The sequence below is a fragment of the Astatotilapia calliptera genome, chromosome 7 (assembly GCF_964374335.1).
Source record: "Astatotilapia calliptera chromosome 7, fAstCal68.1, whole genome shotgun sequence".
Taxonomy (NCBI): Eukaryota; Metazoa; Chordata; class Actinopteri; order Cichliformes; family Cichlidae; genus Astatotilapia; species Astatotilapia calliptera.
The window spans coordinates 21,520,972-21,543,376 of record NC_137428.1 but is presented as its reverse complement, the minus strand read 5'-3'; the positions used below and the strand labels follow the sequence as shown (position 1 = coordinate 21,543,376).

The following is a 22,405-nucleotide window of genomic DNA, read 5'->3' as shown; positions in this document are numbered from 1 at the left end:
CAAATTATCTCCATCCTGTGTGCCAGATTTAAATGTGTCACATACTTATTTAATCAAAGTTTAGGACTCTTAATCCCACCTTTAGGAATACAGTGAGACTTTTTACAGTACCATATCACCCTACTTGTGAAAAATCCCAGTTTGATTCTGGGAGGAGACTCAGTCTCAGGGGGTCACAAGTAAGTGGGAGGGTTGCATCAGGGAGGTTATGCGGCATAAACCCTGCGCAGAATCGGACATCCATCCACTGTGCCAACCCCCTGGGAAATAAGGGAGCAGTCTAAAGTTTTTACCCCTTGGCCGTAAAAGGCTGATGGGGTATTGTCGTCACTCCGCCAGGCAGGACACCCAGGTTTGTGAATGTGATAACTCAGTTCAATTCAGTTTTATTTATACTGCACCAAATCACAAAATCAGTTGCCTCAAGGTGCTTTATATTGTCAGGTAGGCACTACAATAATCCATACAGAGAAAAACCCTCAACAATCATATGATCCCCTATGAGCAAGCACTTTGGTGACAGTGGGAAGGAAAAACTCCCTTTTAAAAGGAGGCCTTAAAGTAATTAATGCCTGAACTAGGTTTTCAGCGTCACTCTGAGACAGGATATTTCTAATTTTAGAGATATTGCATGAATGGAAGCAGTCCCAGATATTTGTTTATGGATGTGCATTGAAGGACATATGCTGCTGGTTAAAAATTGCCTCTGGAGGCAGAGGAAATGCCATCCAGAACTCGAGAACAAAGTGATATAGGATTTTGAAATTGATAGCATTGATGCATCTAGTATCTAAATCTTGGATGAATTAAAATCTCAGTGACCTGGACCTCAACGTCAGAGGTCAGGTTTGCTGAAAATGACCTAGTATTTTCAAAATTTACAAAATTTACTAGGAGGTTGAGGGGTAGCACTGGTGGCCTCCAGGATTTTTTTTTTTTCTTACCAATACCTTTCTCTGCTTTCCTCCCAGAACCCAGTTTCGTTTTCGCCGACGTGATCAGAGAAGGGGAAAATGGAGCAGATGGCGAGGACGACAAAATCTACTTTTTCTTCACCGAGGTGTCGGTGGAATACGAATTCTTTGGCAAGCTGTTCATCCCCAGGGTGGCGCGTGTCTGTAAGGTCAGTACACGTTGTGCGCCATCTGCACATACCAGCGCTATCAATCCATCCATCTTTAGCCACTATTTCCTGTGTCCTGCATGTTTGCGTATGTATGTTTGTGCAAGTCTTTTTTTCTCCTTTTTTTTTTTCCTCCTTCCAGTTCCCTTTGCCTCTTTTTTTTTTTTTAAATTTAACCTTAGCTCATAATTGGAGCATGCACATGCAGAGACCCATGGCACGTGGACAATATAAAACACTGTTCCAGTGCAAGCACTTAACTTGCAACATACATCATAACAGCGTATTGTAATGTTTCAAAGTTAGTAGTATAACAAACAGGATAGTTCTTTTTGTACTATTCATTTCAAGTTTTACTGCTTTGAAAATGTAAAGGAATGTTAGGAAAAGTGGAAATTCTTTCTCTGCTCCAGCTGCCCTCTCATCCCTCACTGCTAAATATCTCCAATATTGTCACGACAGGGCGACCTTGGAGGGCAGCGCACTCTGCAGAAAAAGTGGACGTCCTTTCTGAAAGCCAAGCTGGTGTGCTCCATGCCTGAGCTCAACTTCGTTTTCAACGTGGTTCATGACGTTTTCATCCTGAAGGGGACAGACCGCAAAAACACGGTCATCTACGGAGTCTTCACCTCTCAGTGGTCAGTGATTTCAAGGTTTGGAATTGGTTTGGGTCGGGAGCGTTAAACGAGCAAGCAAAGAGCAGCATTCACATCCAGCCTAATGCAGAACTCGAAACTCACTCCCTTGCCTCATTTTCACTCTTCTCCTTGTCTCTTCCTGACATATGCACCTAGGGGTAACGTGGGTTTGTCAGCCGTGTGTGCCTACGAGATCAAGGATGTGGAAGACGTCTTCTCCAAGGGCAAGTACATGCAGAAGGCCACGGTGGAGCAGTCCCACACAAAGTGGGTACGGTACAACGGCATTACTCCTACTCCACGTCCTGGAGCTGTAAGTAGATGCCATGAGTAATCAAGATGTGATCTACTCAATATAGTAATCATGTTAATTAAAAGAGGATGCGTTGGTCATATGAAGTTGATTACTAACATCATCGCTATTTGTCTTCCACACCAGTGTATTAACAACCAGATGCGACTGCAGAACATGAACAACTCGCTCCACTTGCCCGACAAAACCCTTCAGTTTGTTAAGGACCACCCCCTGCTGGAGGATCCCATCCTGCCCATCCACAACAGGCCCCGCCTCATCACCAAAGACGTCAATTACACCCAGATTGTCGTGGAGAGGGTCCAAGCACTTGACAAAATTACTTATGACGTCATCTTCACTGGAACAGGTGATCAGTTAAGATGAAATGAAAATGAAGCCGTTACAAGCACTTCCTTGTGAAGTTTATCAGGCAAATATGCAAATCTGAGTCAGTCAACTTTGAATGTCTGTGCAGTGAGAAAGCCACGACTCGCCACAAACTTGCAGATAAATGTATTAAAGAGTCCAGTTTTCCTGCGATTACCTTTGCAGAATAACTGACATTTTTATTATTCTCATTTCTAGATAAGGGTGTCCTGCACAAGTCGGTGCTGGTTGAAGATGAGGTTCATATTGTGGAGGAGATCCAGCTCCTGAAGAACGCTGAACCCATCAAAAACCTGCTGCTGTCCTCAGAGGTCAATTTATTTTATTGTCAATGAGTTTTAGGAGATGAGTAAAGAACGAAACCAAGAAAATGTGAAATATGGATCACGTTGGCTCATTTTTATAAGTCACTTGGATAAATATGCGATTAACTTTGTGGTTCATGTGCGTTTCCACAGACACAGTGCCTGTATGCTGGGTCAGACCTGGGTGTAGTCCAGTCTCCTACAGCTTTCTGTGGCAGGTATTCATCGTGTGTGGATTGCATCCTGGCACGAGACCCCTACTGCGCCTGGCACCCGAAGACTGCCACATGTGTCAACATCTTTGACACTGCCAGCCAAACACTCAGGTAATCTGTCACTCTTAATGCCACTAAAACAAAGCTAAAAACACACGTGCACTGATTCGTCCTCCAGCTTGACCTGCTTTACAGTCTTTGTGCAGTTATTGCACTGTGCATGTGTATTTTTTGACTCATAAAAACAATGCATGTCTTGCAGGGGGCTGATCCAGAGCATGAAAGGTGATGCAAACATGTGTCCTTCAGGTAGGCCTCAACACGCTCACACACCCATATACAGGCTTCAGTTTTATAAAGTGGACAATGCTGTGTGATTTAAACTGTGACTCAGATGAAGTTATGCATAGATGAAGAGATTGTGACCGTAAGTCAGCCATAACTTTTGCATGCCATGTCAAACATTCATTTTGTTGTTGGTCGTTACTTATCGGTTTTCATCATTTGCAAATTCCCTTTGGCTGCTGTTTTTTTTACAGCTTATCCATTACTCTTAGTTAACTGTTAACTTTTCTGCTGAAACCTGTTCAGGTCCACCCAGTTTATTTACACTTCTTGCCTACTGCAGTGTGTGGGTACTTGTACCTCGTGTTGGGAATTGTCCCCATTAGACCAGACAGTATCTAAAACTCACAATTGTCTCTTTTGTTTGCTTATTTTTAGTGCCAGTTCTGTTTCGGAAGGACTACAGGCATGTGGCGGTGAAACTGGGGAGCTCTGCCGAGCTGCCGTGCCTGGTACATTCCAACCTGGCCCAGGTGATGTGGAAATCTAACGACTCGGTTCTCACCGAGGCCTCTCGCTTCCACCTCATAGCCGAAAATGGGCTCCTCATTTACAGCGTGGCTCCAGAGGACCAAGGGTACTATGAGTGCTGGTCCGTGGAGTGGTCTCCCGCTGCTGGCAGGAACTTCAGCCGCCTGCTGGCCGGATACACCCTGACTCTGGACCTTCTGCCCAGACCGCCGCACCAGGCGGGGCATGTCGTCACCACCACCCTTGGTGGCCACGATGCAGCTACCACGGGTGCAGCTGAAGGTAAAGTAGAGACGGAGAAAGCCGCACTAACTTCAGCCCTTGCCCCTCCCAGCTTCACAGCAGCAACAGTCCTACCACCCTCCCCTCCCCAAAGCGACGCGTCACTAACCCCGCCCCCCAGCAGCACAGTCAAGCTCCAGCCAAAGGTAAATCTTCTTCCCACTAATTCCAAAGGCCCCCATCCTGACAGTCGGGACCCCTCGGCAGAGTATTTGCAGCACAACAACACCGCTGCCCTCCTCTTCCTCTTCCTCCTGTTTTTCCTCCTCTTCATGGCTGCGCTGGTGTACAACTGCTACATGCAGTACCTTCCAGCTCCCTGCTTGAGGCTGCGGGCCACTCTACTTGGCAGCCACAAGAGCGCCCATCAGACCGAGTACAGGGCCTGTGAGGCAGGTTTAATAGAAACCTCTGCGATCGAGAAAATTAACATGGCCGAGCAGCCGACCCAGAACGGCAGCCAAACCACTCAAAACCTCCGAGCACTCCGTGACACGGGGTACGAAACTGAGCCGGAGTGCGGGAACGGTCGCGTCCCCTCTCTCAGTTTCGGAGAGGAAAGCCCCTCCAAGGAGAAACCTTTTGATGTGGACTGTGGATCTCAGGACATTCAGTATGCAGATGCAGATGCAGAAGCTTAACGCTAGCCACAAGAGACTTGATCCCTCCTCTCGGCACAGAGAGCGCAGGGGGCCGCGCTTTTTCTGCATTTGCAGCTTCTGTCCAGGGCACAACATTTTTGTAAGGCATGAGAATCCCGAGGCCCAGATCGGGCATTCCCGCTCGGTTGTAGAGTTTTAACTCCCGCTGTTTGATTTTAGGGCTAATGGTGATGGTGAAGCAAAAAAAAGAAGCAAAAAAACAACTGTATTCAAGGAAGCTGCAGCTCCTTCAGCTTAGCCCAGCAAGAAAAGCTATTACTTTTTTTGAATTTTTGTCAATTTTCTTTTTAAACATTCCAAATTGGAAACATTGTTTACCAAATTGGTAAGTTACTGTGATGCTTTCCAAAGTGCAGTCACATTTCTATATAGCCTGAGGGGGAGGGGGGGGGGGCATTTGAAGCATTTGCATCTCTTTACTTTTTTTTTTTTTTTTTTTTTTTTTAAAGCAGTGAATACTTCATTACACAGTGAATGCTTCAGTATTACATTGATTTCTCAGGGAAGAGTTGCTCAGTATATTGTAGCCTAGGTTAGCACAGCGTCACCACCCGGAGCATGTGGGCGTTAATCTCTCCCAGTGAACTGGCAGTAAGAGAAGGAATCAAACTGTTTGTACCACTGTGTTTCCTGCGTGCAGACTCTCGTGTTTTATTAGTATTATTATTATTTTCCTTCCTGTGAAATCGACATTCCCCACACAGATACAACTCTGGTCGTCCTGTGTATTAACCCTTGTCGGAGATCTTTCCATATGTGGTCTGTTAATAATGTAAAAATGTACAGTGTGACATGATTAACAAAAAAGGGGGGCAACATCAGAAGTTATTTTTTTAATTGTAATTTTATAAAGCCTTCAGTTTTAGACAATTTTCAGAGAATTATTATTTATAATGAGTCACATCTGTGGTAACATTTTGTCTAACTAGTTGTGATCTTCATCCTTGTTGTTTTTACTTTTTTTTTTTTAAATTTATTGCAGCTGATTTGAACTTTTTAGGCCATTCATTCGTCATCCCTTTGTCTGTTTGCATGCCAGCCCCTGTTTGAATTTCTTGTTTTTTCCTCAGTACTTTTTCTTCCGTCACTCCCTCTCACAGCCTCCTCTCCTGTCGCCACTTCATCTTCCCTGTCCTCTTCTGGAGGTAGCACTCCCTCTGCACTCCCTTCCTCCTTTCCCCATTCCTCTTCTCCCTCCTCCACGAAGCCCCATAACGCGGAGGCTCGGGAGGCCGAAGTGAGACTATTGCCTCCCCTGCTGAAGGACCAGGCCTGGGGGGTTCACGCGCAGGAGGCCTTCCTTCTCTTCTGCCTCGCCCTGGGTGAGTGGTGCATGTGACGTAGGCTGAGCTCACACCCCAGAATCTAAATCCTTCAGAAATTTCTTCCTTTCGCTTTTTAACCCATCACTCTCGCACATTCACTCTCCTCTCCTGCATCTCGCATGTTGGCAAACATCAGCTAACTGGGAGTGAGTGCGAGCATGTCAGAGTTCCTGTTTGTGTGTAACAAGTGATCCTCCCTGCTTTTTTTTTCTGTTTGTGGGAACGATTGACCTCCATTTTTAAGAGTATTTCATTAAAAAAACAAAGCAAACGTGAATGTTTAAAAAGATTAAGCTGGGATTCATTAAGCTGGAAAACTCAGTGATCGGGTCCAGTGACCACACTCTGACGGACGGACAGATCCTCCTTATCCAGGATATTAAGAATCTTTCCTCAAAACAAAGTTTAGTGGGTTCACTTTTCTTTATCCAGATCATTTTTGTGCCTGTAAACAAATGTAAATATATTTGTATATATGGGGAAAAAATACAATTTGACAATGTACATAAAACTAGGTGACGTAATGGGGCTGTGGTTCTTGGTAGGGAGGCAAAATAAAAATGTAAAACGTTTGCAACCCTTGTTTGTTTTTCTTTCTTTCTTTTTTTTTAAACTATCATCATCCGTTGTATTTTCAAAAGATAAGGGCTCCATAGAGAGGACAGATACATACTAATTAGAAAATGTTTGCCTATCAGACCTGAGATCAGGCAGCATGCATGCTCACTGATTGATGACCACAGGTGGACCAACCAAAGGCAAGTATTTCATGCATGTCTCAGTGGTGCCTTAAACATCAGAGGTCAACATCAATTCTGTCCCACAGGTCCCAGTGATGTCCACATTCACTGGCTAGTAAACGGGCACAGTCTGGACACCCCCATAAAGGAGTACCGTCGGCCGCTTGGTCAGAGGGAGGTTTTAGTGAGCAGCTGGCTCCAAGAGGGGCCGCTGATCAAGGACGCACGGTATAACTGTGTTGCTGAGGCCAGCACAGGAAATGACGTGTCTGAAGTTGACCTCCGGCTCTCTATTGGAGGTATCAGGTGGAAAATATTGACTATAGTCCTGCATGCAGAATGGAATTGGGAGTGTTCTGGACTGGCTGTTTCCATTGGCAGAGATGGATAATTGCACTGGTTTATTTCCATAAAGCGTGTTGTTGTTCGACAGATGAAGAGAACATTCCAACCCGAGATTTGAGCCAGTGGAGAGGTGCGCTCGCAGAGCACGAGCAACTGCTAAAGAGATGGGAAAAGGCCTGGGTAGGTCTGAGTGTGCTGTCTTCTCCGGTCAGTCGCCTGGATTGTGTTTGTGTCACGTGCGTCGGTTTTAACCTGCTCTGCATGTTCAGCTTTAGGCTGCCAGGCTGTTTTCGTCAAGAGTACTGGAGAAGTGCAAAGTCCAGGTTTTTATAGCAGCAATAACACGAAACGAGGGATGCGAAGAAAGAGCTAGTTCAAACGAAATGAGGGTCTGATTTAAGGGCTTTGAAGCTTTGAAGTGCACTTGTTTAAATACACCAATCATTAACCTGACTACAGCTTTAAATGCCTTTAACGTCATGTATCTAACGGTGTTGTACGAATCGCATGTTCTTTTAACCATATTTTGTAAATTGCATGAGTAACTAAAAGCTTATGTTCCTTTTAGAGAAGCTGCTAATGAGATTCCTCCTTCAATACAGGCACGTGTGAGTCTTGTGACATTTAACTAAATTTCCTAAATTTCTTGATGTTGCTGAATTTACTGGACATTTTTGACTAATATCTAACTAATATCAGTCTGTCTTCCTAGAGAGAAAACAATACCTGTAGGTCACGAATGGGTTAACTTAAGTATCGCCAGATACTTAAGCTGATTAAAAGCAGTGCATTGGTTATTACAGAATTTTAAAGTCAATGACTCAGTACTTTTCTCGTGGCTTTAAAATGGGGGAAATAATTATTTGATCTCTTGCTTAATTTGTAAGTTTGCTCATTTACAAATAAATGAAAGTGTCATATTTTTATGGCAGTTTAATTTTAATGGAGGCAAGTAATAAGTCATGATTTGCTTGGGGATCAAATACTTTTACATTATATATGTGTCTTTTCTGGGTTTTTGGTTAATAGTCTGCCTCCATTAAAATTATACTACTATAAAACTTAGACTGTTACCTTCGTTGGACGTGAGCAGGGGATCAAACAATTATTTCCCCATCTGCATGTGCAGTTGTTGAAATGCATCAGTACTACTCCCAGCATTTCTCTTGTGTAATTAAATCGCACTGCTTGCGTAGTACAGCTGTGTTTTTTCCCGCTTTAGGAAAGCTGTGATGACCACAGAGCTCTGTGAAGAGTTGACTTGGCTGAATCTGGTTGCGAACATGGTCCTCCATCCAGGTGGACCACACCTTTGACACTGAAACTGTCAAAAAAATAACAATGCCACTTCTTAGGAGTTTGGGGGACCATGAAGCAACACATTTACAATCTGCCTCCTGCAGGGGTGAGGGCAGTTGGGGGGGTTGGGGTCACCTATATGCAGTGATAATGTGGGAGTCTCCGACCAAACTCTGCAAGGAGATGAAGCTCATCAATCTGAGAACACGTGGGCTGCCTTTGTACCAAAAATACATTTCTGTCAAACGTCCTGAGAGCAGTGCTTGTAAGGAATGTTTCGCATTTTTAAAGCGATGGAACATGTCAAATGTTTATTGTGAGATTCATTTTAAGATGTTTGCACCTTCGCTGGCTTCAGAAGCTTCTGTCAAGTCCATCATAGCTACTTGGAATTTGTATAATCTTGAGTGAAAATGTCTTTAATCATCGAGCCCAAAACCCAATTCGTAGGATTTGATGGCAGGAATCGGGCCTGTAGCTCTCTTTTAACAACATGCCATCAAAATGCAAAATTTATCTTAAAAGAAATGCAGTTCAGCCCAAGTATGGAAACTTTTGTCACACTCACTGCTTTTCATCTGTTATTTTCTTCACATTAAAACTGTGACTACATATTTGACGCTGTAGCAGAAATAAACTGTTTAAATGCTGTCGCTTACGTCATGATGCCTTCAAGTTTAACACATTCTAGTGTTTAAATTACATGTGAACAGATGGTAAATATAATCAAGAATTTTCTTTGAAAATCATGTATAGTTAATGCCTTTACTGAAATCTAATTAAAAAAAAAAAAAAAAGTTTTACCGGTAAGCTATTTTGACACTTGTGCCTCAGATTTGTAGACTTACAGCAGTTTATCTTAAATTGTTTTTAATTTGGTTCTCCGTTAAGTTTCTTTTAATGTATGAGAGGAAGCCACATGTGGCTTCCTAAGGCACATTTCTGTATTTCAGCACAACACTGGTTTCATGGTGGTGTTTAGTGGAGCTACACCACCCTCTTGTGACCACTTACAGGAACATAACCCAAAAACAGGAGGTGGTTAGCAGGTTGTTTATTACTGTAAAGGTCAGAGCATGACAATTAAACAAATGTAACTGAACACACAGAGAGACTGACACCAGATTTGACCATCTCTAATTAATTTATAAATTCGGTTTGAAGTCAAAGAAGATTTCTTCCTCCTTTCTCCGCAAAAAAAACAAAAAAAGGCAAACAAATCAGAGGGATTACATCAAAAAGCTGAGAAATTCACATGCTGCAGTGAGCAGCCAGACAGTATACACTTAATAATCTTAAATAAAAGATCACAGGAGGACTCTTCCAGTAGTGCGAGGGTGGGGTCTTGTGTCATTGCTTCGGAGGTAGAGGTCTTCTGAACAGAAGGATGTGTGGCTCTAGGAGAACAATAGCAGACAAATATACAAACAGGTTAGTGACCTGAGGCCTGATCATTGTGTGTTTTAAAGGCCTATTACCAGAATGATGTGCTACACTGTAGTTACAGCCAAAGTCCTACGACTCTGCAGCCATTCTGGTGATGCATCTCGGCATCTGGGCCTGCATTTAAATGAACTGGGAGAAAACCATTACTTTTGCTTTACTAGTCATCCAGACATAACAGTGCACGAATAGCATCAAAAATCAACTCCAACTTACAAGAGCTTTTAAGAACATAATGGATTTGCAGCCAAGTCCAGGTTGCCAACATTTCAGCAACTCAAAAGCAAGCCAATAACATATTACATGCAGATTACCTGGTTCATGTATCATATAGTGGATCCATCCCTGGGACTGTTGCACTCCCAGCTGTCTCCACTCGTCTTCAGACATCAGGTGGGATTTTGGGATATATTTAGTCATCTCCCGAGGCAGAACAACATGTCTAGTGATGAGAACAAACGATTGTTAATAGTGGAGTGTAAATATCTTGTAAGGTTTGATGCAACTATCCTGTTGGACGACACCAGTTATCTGAGATATGATTTAAACTACAATCATGCAAAGTGTCAACTGGATCTTGCAGTTGTGATGTTATGTTGATAAAAACTGTCCAGAGACAGATATGTAGACAACATACTCAAAGTCTCTTAGGGAGTTCCTGCTATACAGGAGTCTCCAGGAACAAATGTTTCATCACGACTTAAAAAGTAAAATGCAGCCGAAAGTCATATGTGAATTGTCTACAGAAAAAAAAACACATACAGATCGATACACAGGTGCCAAATTAAAGGAAACCGCTATATTTAAGCCATTGAGTGGCTTGCTATGCTGTGCAGAGGATCTTGCAGGCGTGCCTTGAGTCCATGTATTCCTTTGCAGGGACAGGTCAAGCAGTGCAAATCAATACAAAGTTGGCCTGAGGGGTCTTAAACGTATCTACTGTGATGGGGGTGGCAAAGATATTAACTTGCTTTCAAAAATCTTAATATAAAAAATGGTCACATTTGCCAACATACCAAGATGACAAAGCTCTGCTCATTTAAACCTCAGATGTTTCAGTGACTATAATCCGACTGACTTCTTGTATTTGTATTGTTATACCCATTATGAACTTCCAAAATCTTCCCCCTTGACAAATACATTTCATAAAAAAATAATTTAAAAGCCTAAAACTAGCAATGAAATTGATTAAAAACTAAAAACTTTAACCCCCCCCAAAAAAAAAGAAGAAACGAGAAAATTCATACTGGAAATTAACTGAAGCAATACTGAAAATGTGAACTAACTCAGGGTGGTCGCTTCCTTTCAAGGAGCACTGGAGCTGTTCTGGCGACACCTGGCGGTCAGACTTTCACTTTACAGCCACTAAAAGTTTGTCACCGTAATGGTGGTGTTCCCATTGAACGGCAACATTCAATGGGATTATTATTCTACTATGATTGATAGAATCAATCAATCAATCGAATCGAATCGAATCGAATCGAATCGAATCGAATCGAATCGAATCGAATCGAATCGAATAAATCGAATCGAATCGAATCGAATCGAATCGAATCGAATCGAATCGAATCGAATCGAATCGAATCGAATGGAATCGAATCGAATCGAATCGAATCGAATCGAATCGAATCGAATCGAATCGAATCGAATCGAATCGAATCGAATCGAATCGAATCGAATCGAATCGAATCGAATCGAATCGAATCGAATCGAATCGAATCGAATCGAATGAATCAATCGAATGGAATGGAATGGAATCGAATCGAATCGAATGGAATCGAATGGAATCGAATCGAATGGAATCAATCGAATGGAATCGAATCGAATCGAATCGAATCGAATCGAATCGAATCGAATCGAATCGAATCGAATCGAATCGAATCGAATCGAATCGAATCGAATCGAATCGAATCGAATCGAATCGAATCGAATCGAATCGAATCGAATCGAATCGAATCGAATCGAATCGAATCGAATCGAATGGAATCGAATCGAATCGAATGGAATCGAATGGAATCGAATGGAATCGAATCGAATCGAATGGAATCGAATCGAATCGAATGGAATCGAATGGAATCGAATCGAATCGAATCGAATCGAATCGAATCGAATAGAATCGAATGGAATCGAATGGAATGGAATCGAATGGAATGGAATCGAATCGAATTGAATGGAATCGAATCGAATCGAATGGAATCGAATAGAATCGAATAGAATCGAATAGAATAGAATCAATAGAATAGAATAGAATAGAATAGAATCGAATAGAATAGATAGATAGATAGATAGATAGATAGATAGATAGATAGATAGATAGATAGATAGATAGATAGATAGATAGATAGATAGATAGATAGATAGATAGATAGATAGATAGATAGATAGATAGATAGATAGATAGATAGATAGATAGATAGATAGATAGATAGATAGATAGATAGATAGATAGATAGATAGATAGATAGATAGATAGATAGATAGATAGATAGATAGATAGATAGATAGATAGATAGATAGATAGATAGATAGATAGATAGATAGATAGATAGATAGATAGATAGATAGATAGATAGATAGATAGATAGATAGATAGATAGATAGATAGATAGATAGATAGATAGATAGATAGATAGATAGATACCAGGGTTTGAGGTGTGGGGATTGTTATGATATTTTGATACCACGGTAAGCATTTACAGGATATTGTTTTATACAGGAAAACTGTTACTCAATAAGGCCGATCTACTAGTTGTTTTTCTCTTTCTCTGTGACCCAAGAATTAATGTGTAAGACTTACAGGCTGGTACCTCAAGGTCGAAAACACCACAGAGATGAGACCACTTCCTTACTCCCATCCTCCCTTTTTCTTTATCTCCTGGAAAAGGCTCGTTAAAGGCTAGGTGGTTTGTTTCAGAATTCACTGATGAAAGAACTCTGTATTCTATGTCTAGGAGTGTATTTTGCTGGGATGATCATAAATTATAGCTGAACTGATAAACTACACACAGGATACTTCTTTGCTCAGAAGGCAGGAAGACGTTTCCTTATTTGGTCTGTACCGGTTTGAACTGGGAAAGCTGACACACGAACCTTTTTTTTCATCTATATAAACTGCTGTGTATCAAATAAACCTTTGAGTCGATTGGGAAGGCAACCTAAAGCAGTCTCTGTTTTCTTGTTCTCCCAAGCTGCTCCCGAGCTCGTACTAACACGCTGAATGGCATACCTGAGTGTTACTTTAAATAATTAGGAATCTTAGAAGGAAAGGACAGAACTCTGCTTATCGCTCACGCCACGGAGGAAACCCGGGAAGGCAATTTCCTTCAATCTTGGTGTCAGAAGTGGGATTACTGACAGAAGGTAAATATGCGTCTTTCATATTTATATAAAGACCTATTATACCTCTCTCAGTGATTGATCCATAAAAAAAACGGGATATGCTGACGAAGTTTCACTTAGTGATCCAGAGAGATACACTGACTGACTTCCTCAGTCCCCGAATAAAGAAACGGGATATGCTGACGAAGTTTCACTTAGTGATCCAGAGAGATACACTGACTGACTTCCTCAGTCCCCGAATAAAGTAAATTAACCCTTGTGTGGTGTTGGTGGACACAGGAAGTTGCCTGTTGTCTTGAATATTTTAAGTTGCTCACTCAGAAAGAGTGACACAGGAAGTTGCCTGTTGTCTTAAATACTTCTCGTTAAGTGAGAAGTTGCTCACCAAAGAGTGACACAGGGAGAAGTTGAACGGGTCTCACAGACCCGATTACCATACAAGGGTTAAAAGCAGTAAATTAAAAGCAGAAAGACACAGGAAGTTGCCTGTTGTTTTACGAGAAGTTGCTCGTTAAGCGAGAAGTTGCTCGCTAAGTGAGAGTTGCTCACACAAACAAAAAATTGCTAGCAATAAATTTAAAGTGACCTCAGCTGTGCCGCAGCGAAAATACTAACATAAATCCTCCTAGCGTGTAAACCCCTCTGGAAATCACTGAACATGGGTCAGAATTATTCAAAGACCACAGACAGGTCCGATAAAAAAATCTAAAGTACCTGTAAAACCAAAAATTAATAAAATACAAAATAAAGTCTCAAATAACGGCTCAGTACAACTCCCATTTCCGGTTACGTGTAACCTACGTCCGCGAATCGGTGAAGACGTCCATGATCACGTATCCAGAACATGCGGGAGTGCTTATGTGACTGACTTTGTTTACAACTTAAGAAGTTCAATGCATTCTAATTTCTTTTCGGAGCCTTATCCCGAACGATTATCGCCAGAAAACAGGTCAGTAGAAATGTTGAATATCATTTGTGATAAGAAAAGTAGTCTGCTTAAAAAGTCCTGTAGAAAATATATGATAGAATGCCGCGACGTGATGCATCAAATGTTACCGCTATGGAATAAGGGACCGGAACCAGGTGTAGATACTTTTACATCAAATAAAACTAGTGCAGGCTCTAGCAAAGAAAATAAATCTACTGCGGGAAAAGCTAGTCTTCCATGCTCAGCCATTCAGCCCACAGCCCCGCCGCCTTACGAAGATGAGACCGAATTAATAGTTGCTGCAGCAGCTGCACGCAAACAATGTCAGCATTCTGATCCAACCAGCTTAAAAGACAGTGACAAAAAATCTGAATCACATGCAACGGATCTTAGCCATCTCTTTAAACAAGATCAGGAAAAACAATATATACGCCGCGAGGAAGAATTAGCAGAACATAAAAAAAAAAGAGAGAAAAACTTTTGAAAGAAGAATGTGAGGAACTTATGAAAAACAATTTAGACGACTATGAAGAAAAACTTTTGCATCAGGCAGTGTCCACAATAGACACCCACATGACAAAGTCGCCGATTTCTTTAAGAATCTAAAGAAATTCCTGCTAACAATGTCCAGAGACAAAATTGACTTAAATGCAGTAACTATGTGTAAACAGAAGCCTGATGAATCTATCCTAGTATTCATGAAACGCTTTATGCACTGTTGGACAAGCTAGAGGTGCAAATTCAGCTCAGTTTTCCAGCAGCCGCAGACACCCAAAGCAAAAATAAATTTGTGTATTTAATTTAACATAAAGGGTGAAATGTTTGCTGACACTGATAACAGCTTATGTTTTCTCTGCCCTATGTACCGACATGATGGAGAAGGAACATCCTCTGTGTCAGCTGGACCCTCAGCAGAGAATGAACTCAACATCCTTTTTGTCCGGTACTCTATGTCACACACTGTGCCAAAAAAAAAAAAAAAAAACGTGTACAGACGCCACTAACAGGTAATCCCATGACTGGGAGCCACACTTTTGTTTCTCTCACACTGTTCAACAACATGATAACTGCTCACACAAGTGAAGGTCAAACAGTGATTTTGTTACATAACTCAGACATAGGTTACGAAATATGTCGTCACATAGATCTAACCTACCCTATCGACTGTACTATTTCTGCAGTTACATTGCCAGCTGAATACCAGAATATGACATTATGGTCAAAAAGTGAGAATGATATAGGATTTATTGACTGTACACTTTATCACGTACACATATTAAAACACAAGAAGCAGTATATGTCAAGCAACATCCCCTTTCCACGGAAAAAGCCGCAGCTCTAGATGTCATCATAGGAGATTTATTGACTACAGGAGTAATAAAGCCCACACTCCTGTCAATCCTGTGCCAAAGCCTAACAAACCTGGCGTATGGCGTTTCATACAAGAGTTAAGGCAAATTAATGCAGTCAACATTCCTCTGCCACCTCTCGTTTCAGATGTTCACAGCATATTGACATGCATTGCATACAGATTTTACCGTGGTGGATTTATGCTCCGCTCCTTTTTCTCAGTACCTGTGACACACAGCCGTTATTTGCATTCACACATAGAAATAAGCAGTACACTTGGACTCGTTTGCCCCAAGGCATGATGGACGGCTCTGCTGCTTTCTCAATGGTGCTTCACTCCTCCAGGGCTGCACCCTGATCCACATGTGGATGACCTCCTCCTCTGTGCTGAAAGTGAAAAACTATGTCAAACTGCTACACACATGCTTATCCAGCACCTCCAAAAGACTGGCCACAAAGCATCAGCAAAGAAAATGCAGTACTGTCAGACTTCTGTTCAATATTTGGGATTCACACTGTCTCACGGAAAACGTTCCATGACTGCAGACAGGGTCAAAGCTGTGACCTCTGTCCCTCGTCCCACTACACAGAAGGAAATGTTGTCCTTCCTAGGCATGGTGAACTATTGCAGACAGTGGATACCAGACTGTTCTTTTCATGACCACATTCTGCGTGACTGTTGTAAAAAAAAAACAAGCCTCCTCGAATACTGTGGTCCACAGAAATGACTGCCTCTTTCAATGCATTACAGGGAGTGCTGACCTCCGCCACTCAAAGGTGCTGCCTGAATTGTTCAGGAATGCCGGCCTGCCTGAGGGCAGTAGCAGCTTGCTCTATCATGATAAGGGACTGCGAGAAGCTTACACTCTCACATGACACTATTCTACACACCAATCACCAGGTCACGACCATTCTAGCAAACATAACTACACAACATATGCAAATCTCACTATAAAAGCGAGCAGCACACCTGATTCGCCAGCACATTTATTGATCCTATGCTGTGTTCTTCTGACCGACAGGATGGCTCAGACAGGCTTGATGATCATGACTGCATGACACGTATACAGGAATCCACAGCACCACGTCCAGATTTAGAGCAAACACCTATCCCAGACTCAGCTACGGTTTATGTGGACGGGTCCTGTTCAAGGCCGAATGACAACTCATTTCTTTGTGGCTATTCAGTGGTGACATTGCCTGACATCATACTAGAGGCTCACTCATTACCATTTCACTCAGCACAAAAAGCAGAGCTCATGGCTTTAATACGCGCCTGTGAGCTACATTTGGATAAGCATGTGACAATTTGCGCAGACAGCCGCTATGCATTTGGCGTTGTGCATGACTTTGGCACATTGTGGAGACAGAGATGATTTAGATCTGCTGATGGAAAATAAATTGCTAAATTCTGATTTTGTTAAAAGACTTTTGCAGGCTATACAGCTGCCATCGGCCGTTGCAGTTGTAAAAACGAAAGGACACAGTACAGCTGACACAGACGAAGCAACAGGTAATGCTCTAGCAGACGTGACAGCCAAGGCTGCAGCTGCATCACAGCTCCCACCTCCACAGGAAGTATTATCTGTGCCCCTACAGCTGCCACTTGTTACACTCCCAGACTATTTAGACACAAATGTTGATTTAAAATTCATACAAGAGCAAGCCTCTGCATGTGATTACACCTATTGGGAGAATAATGACTGTACCTTAGATGACAGAGATGGCTTATACAAAATCTTAAGGGTTTGATTGCCCTCCCATATTCCCTGATGCCAGTCCTTGTCCGACATTTTCACTGTGTGAGTCATGTCGGACAAGGAGGGGTAATAGGGGCAATAAAATCAAGATTTGTAATTGAGAAAACATGACATGCAGTAAAAAGCATATTAGCAACCTGTCTAACATGTGCGCGAACTAATGTAGGTAGCTCAAAAGCAAAACATCAGCATTTACCACAACCAGATTTTCCATTTCATACATTACAAATTGATTTCACACATATGCCAGCACAAGGAAGCATCAAGTACTTACTGGTAATAGTGGATCAATTTAGTAAATGAGTAGAAGCTTATCCAACCTCAAAAGAAACTGCAGAAGTAGTCTGTCAAAAGTTGAGCAATGAAATAATACCCAGATTCGGAATACCTCACCAAATTAACAGTGATAGAGGACCTTCATTCACATGAGAAGTAATTAAAAAATGTGCTAAAACTTTAATGACCTGGGTCAAATTACTTACTCAAGTCCTGTGTGAGATTAGAATGACTCAATCTGAAGTAACCAAATTATTTCCATTTGAAATAAGACTATTTCCAAGACCATGGTCAGCTTCCAGAGGGGCACCGCTAGTAGAAGGTGATGTATATTGCATTGTCCACTGATGTTCACAACCTGGTAGAAAAACTGAATAATAACTATCAGAAAGTTTGTCTCTCTCAGCTTTTCCCCTCCACAGTTCCACCAGTGGAGACAAGGAGACGCATGTTGGAGAAGCCACTAAAACCAAGGACTCTCTGGGAGGCCGCGCGTGTTCCAGCCCCAGACTGTACTGGCAGTGACGAAGAACCAGCATCCTCACAGACGGACAACCTCAGTGGATTCATGCCAGCAGGGTTAAGACCAGCCCAATCGGACCATCTCAGGCGTCGGATCAAGCAGACGACATCTCCGGCGAGCCAGCGCCCGGAACTAGAGCAAATAAACACACGGGTAGACGACATCTCAGGCGAGCCAGCGCCAGGATCCAATGTACACACACACACAATCACTGATTAACACACAACGCCTGAAAGAGCCAAGACTCAGAGAGCTCTTTGATGCTTCACCTGAACAACAACAAGGTACTCAAACATCCAGCAGGAACAGAAAGCCAAAAGTACCACATGAATATATTTAGGTTATTTATCATATCTATCGCATTAACCTTAGGATTTCTCTTTGCTATTTTGTATTGTAAACTACAACCATGTTCACATTTCTGCAGGTCATATTTTGCTGACTATACCTCATGCTCCATTTTGCAAGACACCTACTTAATGCACTCCTCACGTTCCCTAAAATCAGTAAATAGCAACATAGACGCCACTAATAAACCATCTTATGCGCCCTCTAGAACAGGAGCTAACGCCTGGTATGAAAATGCCAGAACAGCCACTCGTGATTTAGGAAACAGTAACTGTTATGTCTGTTCAAAGGCTAATCCAGAACAGGTAATAGTAGGATACCCCATATCCGGTTTCCCCCTCACTGAGGGACTAGAGAAAATCGGTGGAGATAATGCTCTCCTTAAAGACACTTTACAGTTGACTCTGAGCCCTCTCGACTGCTTACTTAGACACACACACACACACCAACTAAACCTGAGACTCCATTAGGCGAATTATTGAAGTTATCTAATGACACCGCAGGGACCTGCGCCCCAATGAAACGCCCTAAGAATAGGTTAAAGCCCTCACTGCCCTTAGGACAGATCCCTCTCCATTTTAATACTAGTATGATATGTCTGCGCAGACTAAAGTTAACTGGCCCAGACACACACATAGATTATACAAAGGATAACTATACATTCTTCTCTGACTCCCCAGGTGCACGCTGTAATGAGACATGGCTAGCTGTCTCTGTGGCTGAAGTTGTATCATATCTGGAGGAACACACACACAGTTCAAGTTCGAGCAGAGAATCGATCATTGTTCCCCCAGACGGTGTCTTAAATGATACTGACTGGGGGGAGTTACTTAAATCACACATGGTCACGCGCCTAACTAGACCAATCCCACATGCTTATTGGATGTGCAATAATACTCTTAGATTAGCTTTACCTGTTAATTGGACCGGTACCTGTGGTCTAGTAACCGTTGATGTATGCTGTGCTTTCATTCCCAATAACACCGCTCCTAACGGTTCATTCACACAAGCTATGAATAAACTTGAAGCATTGCAGATAGAACTAATTGCCAATACAGGTCACGGTCAGTGGATACATAAGTGGCTACAGGACACGTTTGGAAGATGGAAGGAACTAATTGTAGCCTTTGTAACCGTTGCAGCATGTTTTTGATGATTATTGTCTGTTGTGTGGTACCCTGTGTACGTTCAATGATAACCCGTATAGCCACTAGTACAGCCACTTCAATGTATTTGCAATTGGCACAAATTGACCCAGAATATGTGTCAGATGTCATCAATGATGTTCCTGATGTGTATATTGAACATTAGGTTGTGAACTATTACATTTTATGATTTGCTTTTTATATTATGTTATTACATTTGTGATTTTTCCTTTCTATTTGAGTTATTATTTTTAAAAAATAATAAAAGAGGGGAACTGTTATGATATTTTGATACCACGGTAAGCATTTACAGGATATTGTTTTATACAGGAAAACTGTTACTCAATAAGGCCGATCTACTAGTTGTTTTTCTCTTTCTCTGTGACCCAAGAATTAATGTGTAAGACTTACAGGCTGGTACCTCAAGGTCGAAAACACCACAGAGATGAGACCACTTCCTTACTCCCATCCTCCCTTTTTCTTTATCTCCTGGAAAAGGCTCGTTAAAGGCTAGGTGGTTTGTTTCAGAATTCACTGATGAAAGAACTCTGTATTCTATGTCTAGGAGTGTATTTTGCTGGGATGATCATAAATTATAGCTGAACTGATAAACTACACACAGGATACTTCTTTGCTCAGAAGGCAGGAAGACGTTTCCTTATTTGGTCTGTACCGGTTTGAACTGGGAAAGCTGACACACGAACCTTTTTTTTCATCTATATAAACTGCTGTGTATCAAATAAACCTTTGAGTCGATTGGGAAGGCAACCTAAAGCAGTCTGTTTTCTTGTTCTCCCAAGCTGCTCCCGAGCTCGTACTAACACGCTGAATGGCATACCTGAGTGTTACTTTAAATAATTAGGAATCTTAGAAGGAAAGGACAGAACTCTGCTTATCGCTCACGCCACGGAGGAAACCCGGGAAGGCAATTTCCTTCAGGGATTTTTGCGGCTCAGCCATTTTAGGCTGATTTAAGAAATTCACACTGAAATATTAAAATTGACAGAAAAAAAACTATCCTTTGGCAAATTTGGTTATATTCCACTGAACACAGTGGAAATGGCATGCATTTAAAACATGAAAGTGGCACAAAAAGGGCCCAGGATAGCCGGAGGGATATATATATATATTTATTTATTTTTTTAAATCGCACTGTCATGCAAAACTAGCATGACAAAGCTTAAACTTTGAAACCACCTCGTGTCGGTTGTCTACGTTTAATTTTTGGTAGAAAATATCCACTGAAGACGTCTTCTCTTTGTTGCTAATCTTTAGTTGACGTTACTAAAGTTAAACATGCGAACCAATAATGCTCACCTGTACTCGTAATGGTCGTCACTGTACCTGTTGGAATAGTAGATCTGGTTCCGAGACATATTTACAGAAAAAAAAAATCAGGTTAATTATTAGAAAAGTTTTACGAGAAACTGGGGTTGTAGAATAACAACAAGTGCCCACCTGTAGCTCATTCCGTGCAGATTGCTCAAAGGTATTGATTGGACGACTTCTGTCATGTGACCAGAATTTCCCTCTTTATCGTAGTTCTCGAGCCGTCATCAAAGTACAGGTGAGTGTCTTAAGTTGTTTTCAGCCCTCTTTTGCAGTAGTTGTTCATCTTCACACAAAATAGAAACACAATATATCTCACCTGTTTAAATATGCATCACAACACTAAAATACACTACTGTGTTATTCCTGATGAGGATGGTTAAAATAAAATACTGTGTACTACTAGTTTCCTTAAAGCCTTATGAATTATCATCAGATAAAATTTTTATTTTCATTTCATCATAAGCAAGTGTGGCCAAATTTATACAAGATGACGTTTTGGCAGTTTGCTAGTGTGGAGTTTTCAGGTGTGAAGATTTACATCTCAGACTCTACAGGCCTCAGTTAGCATGTTAAATTCATCCAGTCACTTCTGCTTATCCTTATCAGGGTCACAGGTGGCTGGAGCATATCCCAGCTATCATAGGGCGGGTGGGGTACACCCTGGATGGATCGCCAGTCTGTTGCAGGGCTAACATAATCTACAGCAGAATGGCTCAAAAACAAAGGAATCAACATATTGCAATAGCCCAAGGCCCAGACCTCAGCCTGGTTGAAATGTTGTGGCAGGAGCTTTAGAGAGCTGTGCATAGGCAAATAACCAAAAACCTTGATGATGAGAAGCAATGCTGTAAAGAAGTGTTGCGTGTTTTTTTTATCTAAGGTAAAAGAGGGTTTCAGTCCCTGCATATGGATCTCTTTCCCGTTAGAAAACCACAGTCTGCAACAGTTTGCTGTGGCCAGCTTCTGGAAGAGAGATGACCCCAACTAATAGTACACATATTTATAAAGGAGAATATGTTTCTATCTGATCGGTCAAAAACCATTGAGAAGGGCCGCAATTTGGACTTTAGCTCCTCTTATTGGCACCCTTCTTCTTCTCCATCAGGTACAGCTTCATCTAGGGATCACTAACTCCTCCCTCTCTCTCTCTCTCTCTCTCTCTCTCTCGCTCTCTCTCTCTCTCTCACACACACACACACACACACACACACACACACACACACACACTGGCCTGCCTCTTCCTAACCTGTAATCTAGTTTCATAGCCTGTGGCAGCATCTATCTGTGAGAGCTATTGTTTCTTGACCTTGCTCTGGTTCACTCCCGCATTCCTGCACACCGCCTTCCACAAAGTCTGCACAAACAACTCTCAAACCATCATCATCAATTAATGGTTTCTGAAATGGAAAAACTAAAAAAATGGTTTGATGTAAACAAATTATCTTTGAACTTGACAAAAACGAAATTTATGATTTTTGGAAATCGGGTAAGAGAGGATGAAGTAATTCTATCCATTGGTGGAGTTCCGA

The 22,405-nt window shown here is 41.9% G+C and overlaps 3 protein-coding genes across 13 annotated transcripts in view; 2 read left to right on the top strand and 1 right to left on the bottom strand.

The window, feature by feature from the left end:
- sema4d (sema domain, immunoglobulin domain (Ig), transmembrane domain (TM) and short cytoplasmic domain, (semaphorin) 4D) overlaps window positions 1–9,082 on the top strand; it is a 41,188-nt gene extending 32,106 nt beyond the window's left edge. For 4 of the 10 annotated variants that reach the window (XM_080304201.1, XM_080304205.1, XM_080304206.1 and 1 more), the window contains 11 exons: window positions 972–1,123; window positions 1,586–1,776; window positions 1,918–2,074; window positions 2,201–2,423; window positions 2,642–2,754; window positions 2,902–3,074; window positions 3,226–3,272; window positions 3,687–4,061; window positions 5,824–6,045; window positions 6,875–7,087; window positions 7,222–7,741. In XM_080304201.1, coding sequence (XP_080160327.1) covers window positions 972–1,123; window positions 1,586–1,776; window positions 1,918–2,074; window positions 2,201–2,423; window positions 2,642–2,754; window positions 2,902–3,074; window positions 3,226–3,272; window positions 3,687–4,061; window positions 5,824–6,045; window positions 6,875–7,087; window positions 7,222–7,466 — 2,111 coding nt within the window. In that variant the 3' untranslated portion in view covers window positions 7,467–7,741. Of the gene's footprint in view, window positions 1–971; window positions 1,124–1,585; window positions 1,777–1,917; window positions 2,075–2,200; window positions 2,424–2,641; window positions 2,755–2,901; window positions 3,075–3,225; window positions 3,273–3,686; window positions 6,621–6,874; window positions 7,088–7,221; window positions 7,742–8,355 lie in introns of those variants that run through there. The other 6 variants (XM_080304204.1, XM_026173607.2, XM_080304203.1 and 3 more) reach the window with 6 other exon arrangements.
- Window positions 8,554–21,116, bottom strand: LOC113025645 (cyclin-dependent kinases regulatory subunit 2). Of its 2 annotated transcripts, XR_013910378.1 has the most exons (5): window positions 21,003–21,116; window positions 20,862–20,905; window positions 10,190–10,317; window positions 9,911–10,007; window positions 8,554–9,829 (listed from the first exon to the last, which is right to left on the bottom strand). XR_013910378.1 is itself a non-coding variant. In XM_026173617.2 (3 exons), exons 1-3 carry the CDS (start codon window positions 20,918–20,920, stop codon window positions 9,783–9,785), a joined length of 234 nt encoding a protein of 77 aa, XP_026029402.1. In that variant the 5' UTR covers window positions 20,921–21,002; the 3' UTR covers window positions 8,554–9,782. The 2 variants fall into 2 exon arrangements, 1 of the variants encoding a protein (XP_026029402.1); XM_026173617.2 differs by lacking the exons at window positions 9,911–10,007; window positions 21,003–21,116 and having other exon boundaries at window positions 20,862–21,002.
- The window catches only part of shc3 (SHC (Src homology 2 domain containing) transforming protein 3), a 30,108-nt gene continuing 28,770 nt past the window's right edge, over window positions 21,068–22,405 (top strand). Inside the window, exon 1 of the mRNA XM_026173611.2 lies at window positions 21,068–21,111. The gene's annotated coding sequence lies outside the window, so the exon portion shown is untranslated. The remainder of the gene's footprint in view (window positions 21,112–22,405) is intronic.

Coding starts and splice junctions, on each gene's coding strand:
- LOC113025645 (XM_026173617.2), bottom strand. CDS start 20,920: ATGTCTCGGAACCAGATCTACTATTCCAACAGGTACAGTGACGACCAT. Junction 10,318..20,861: donor GACGACCATTACGAGTACAG/GTGAGCATTATT, acceptor TCTCATCACTAG/ACATGTTGTTCTGCCTCGGG. Junction 9,830..10,189: donor CTATATGATACATGAACCAG/GTAATCTGCATG, acceptor TTGTTCTCCTAG/AGCCACACATCCTTCTGTTC.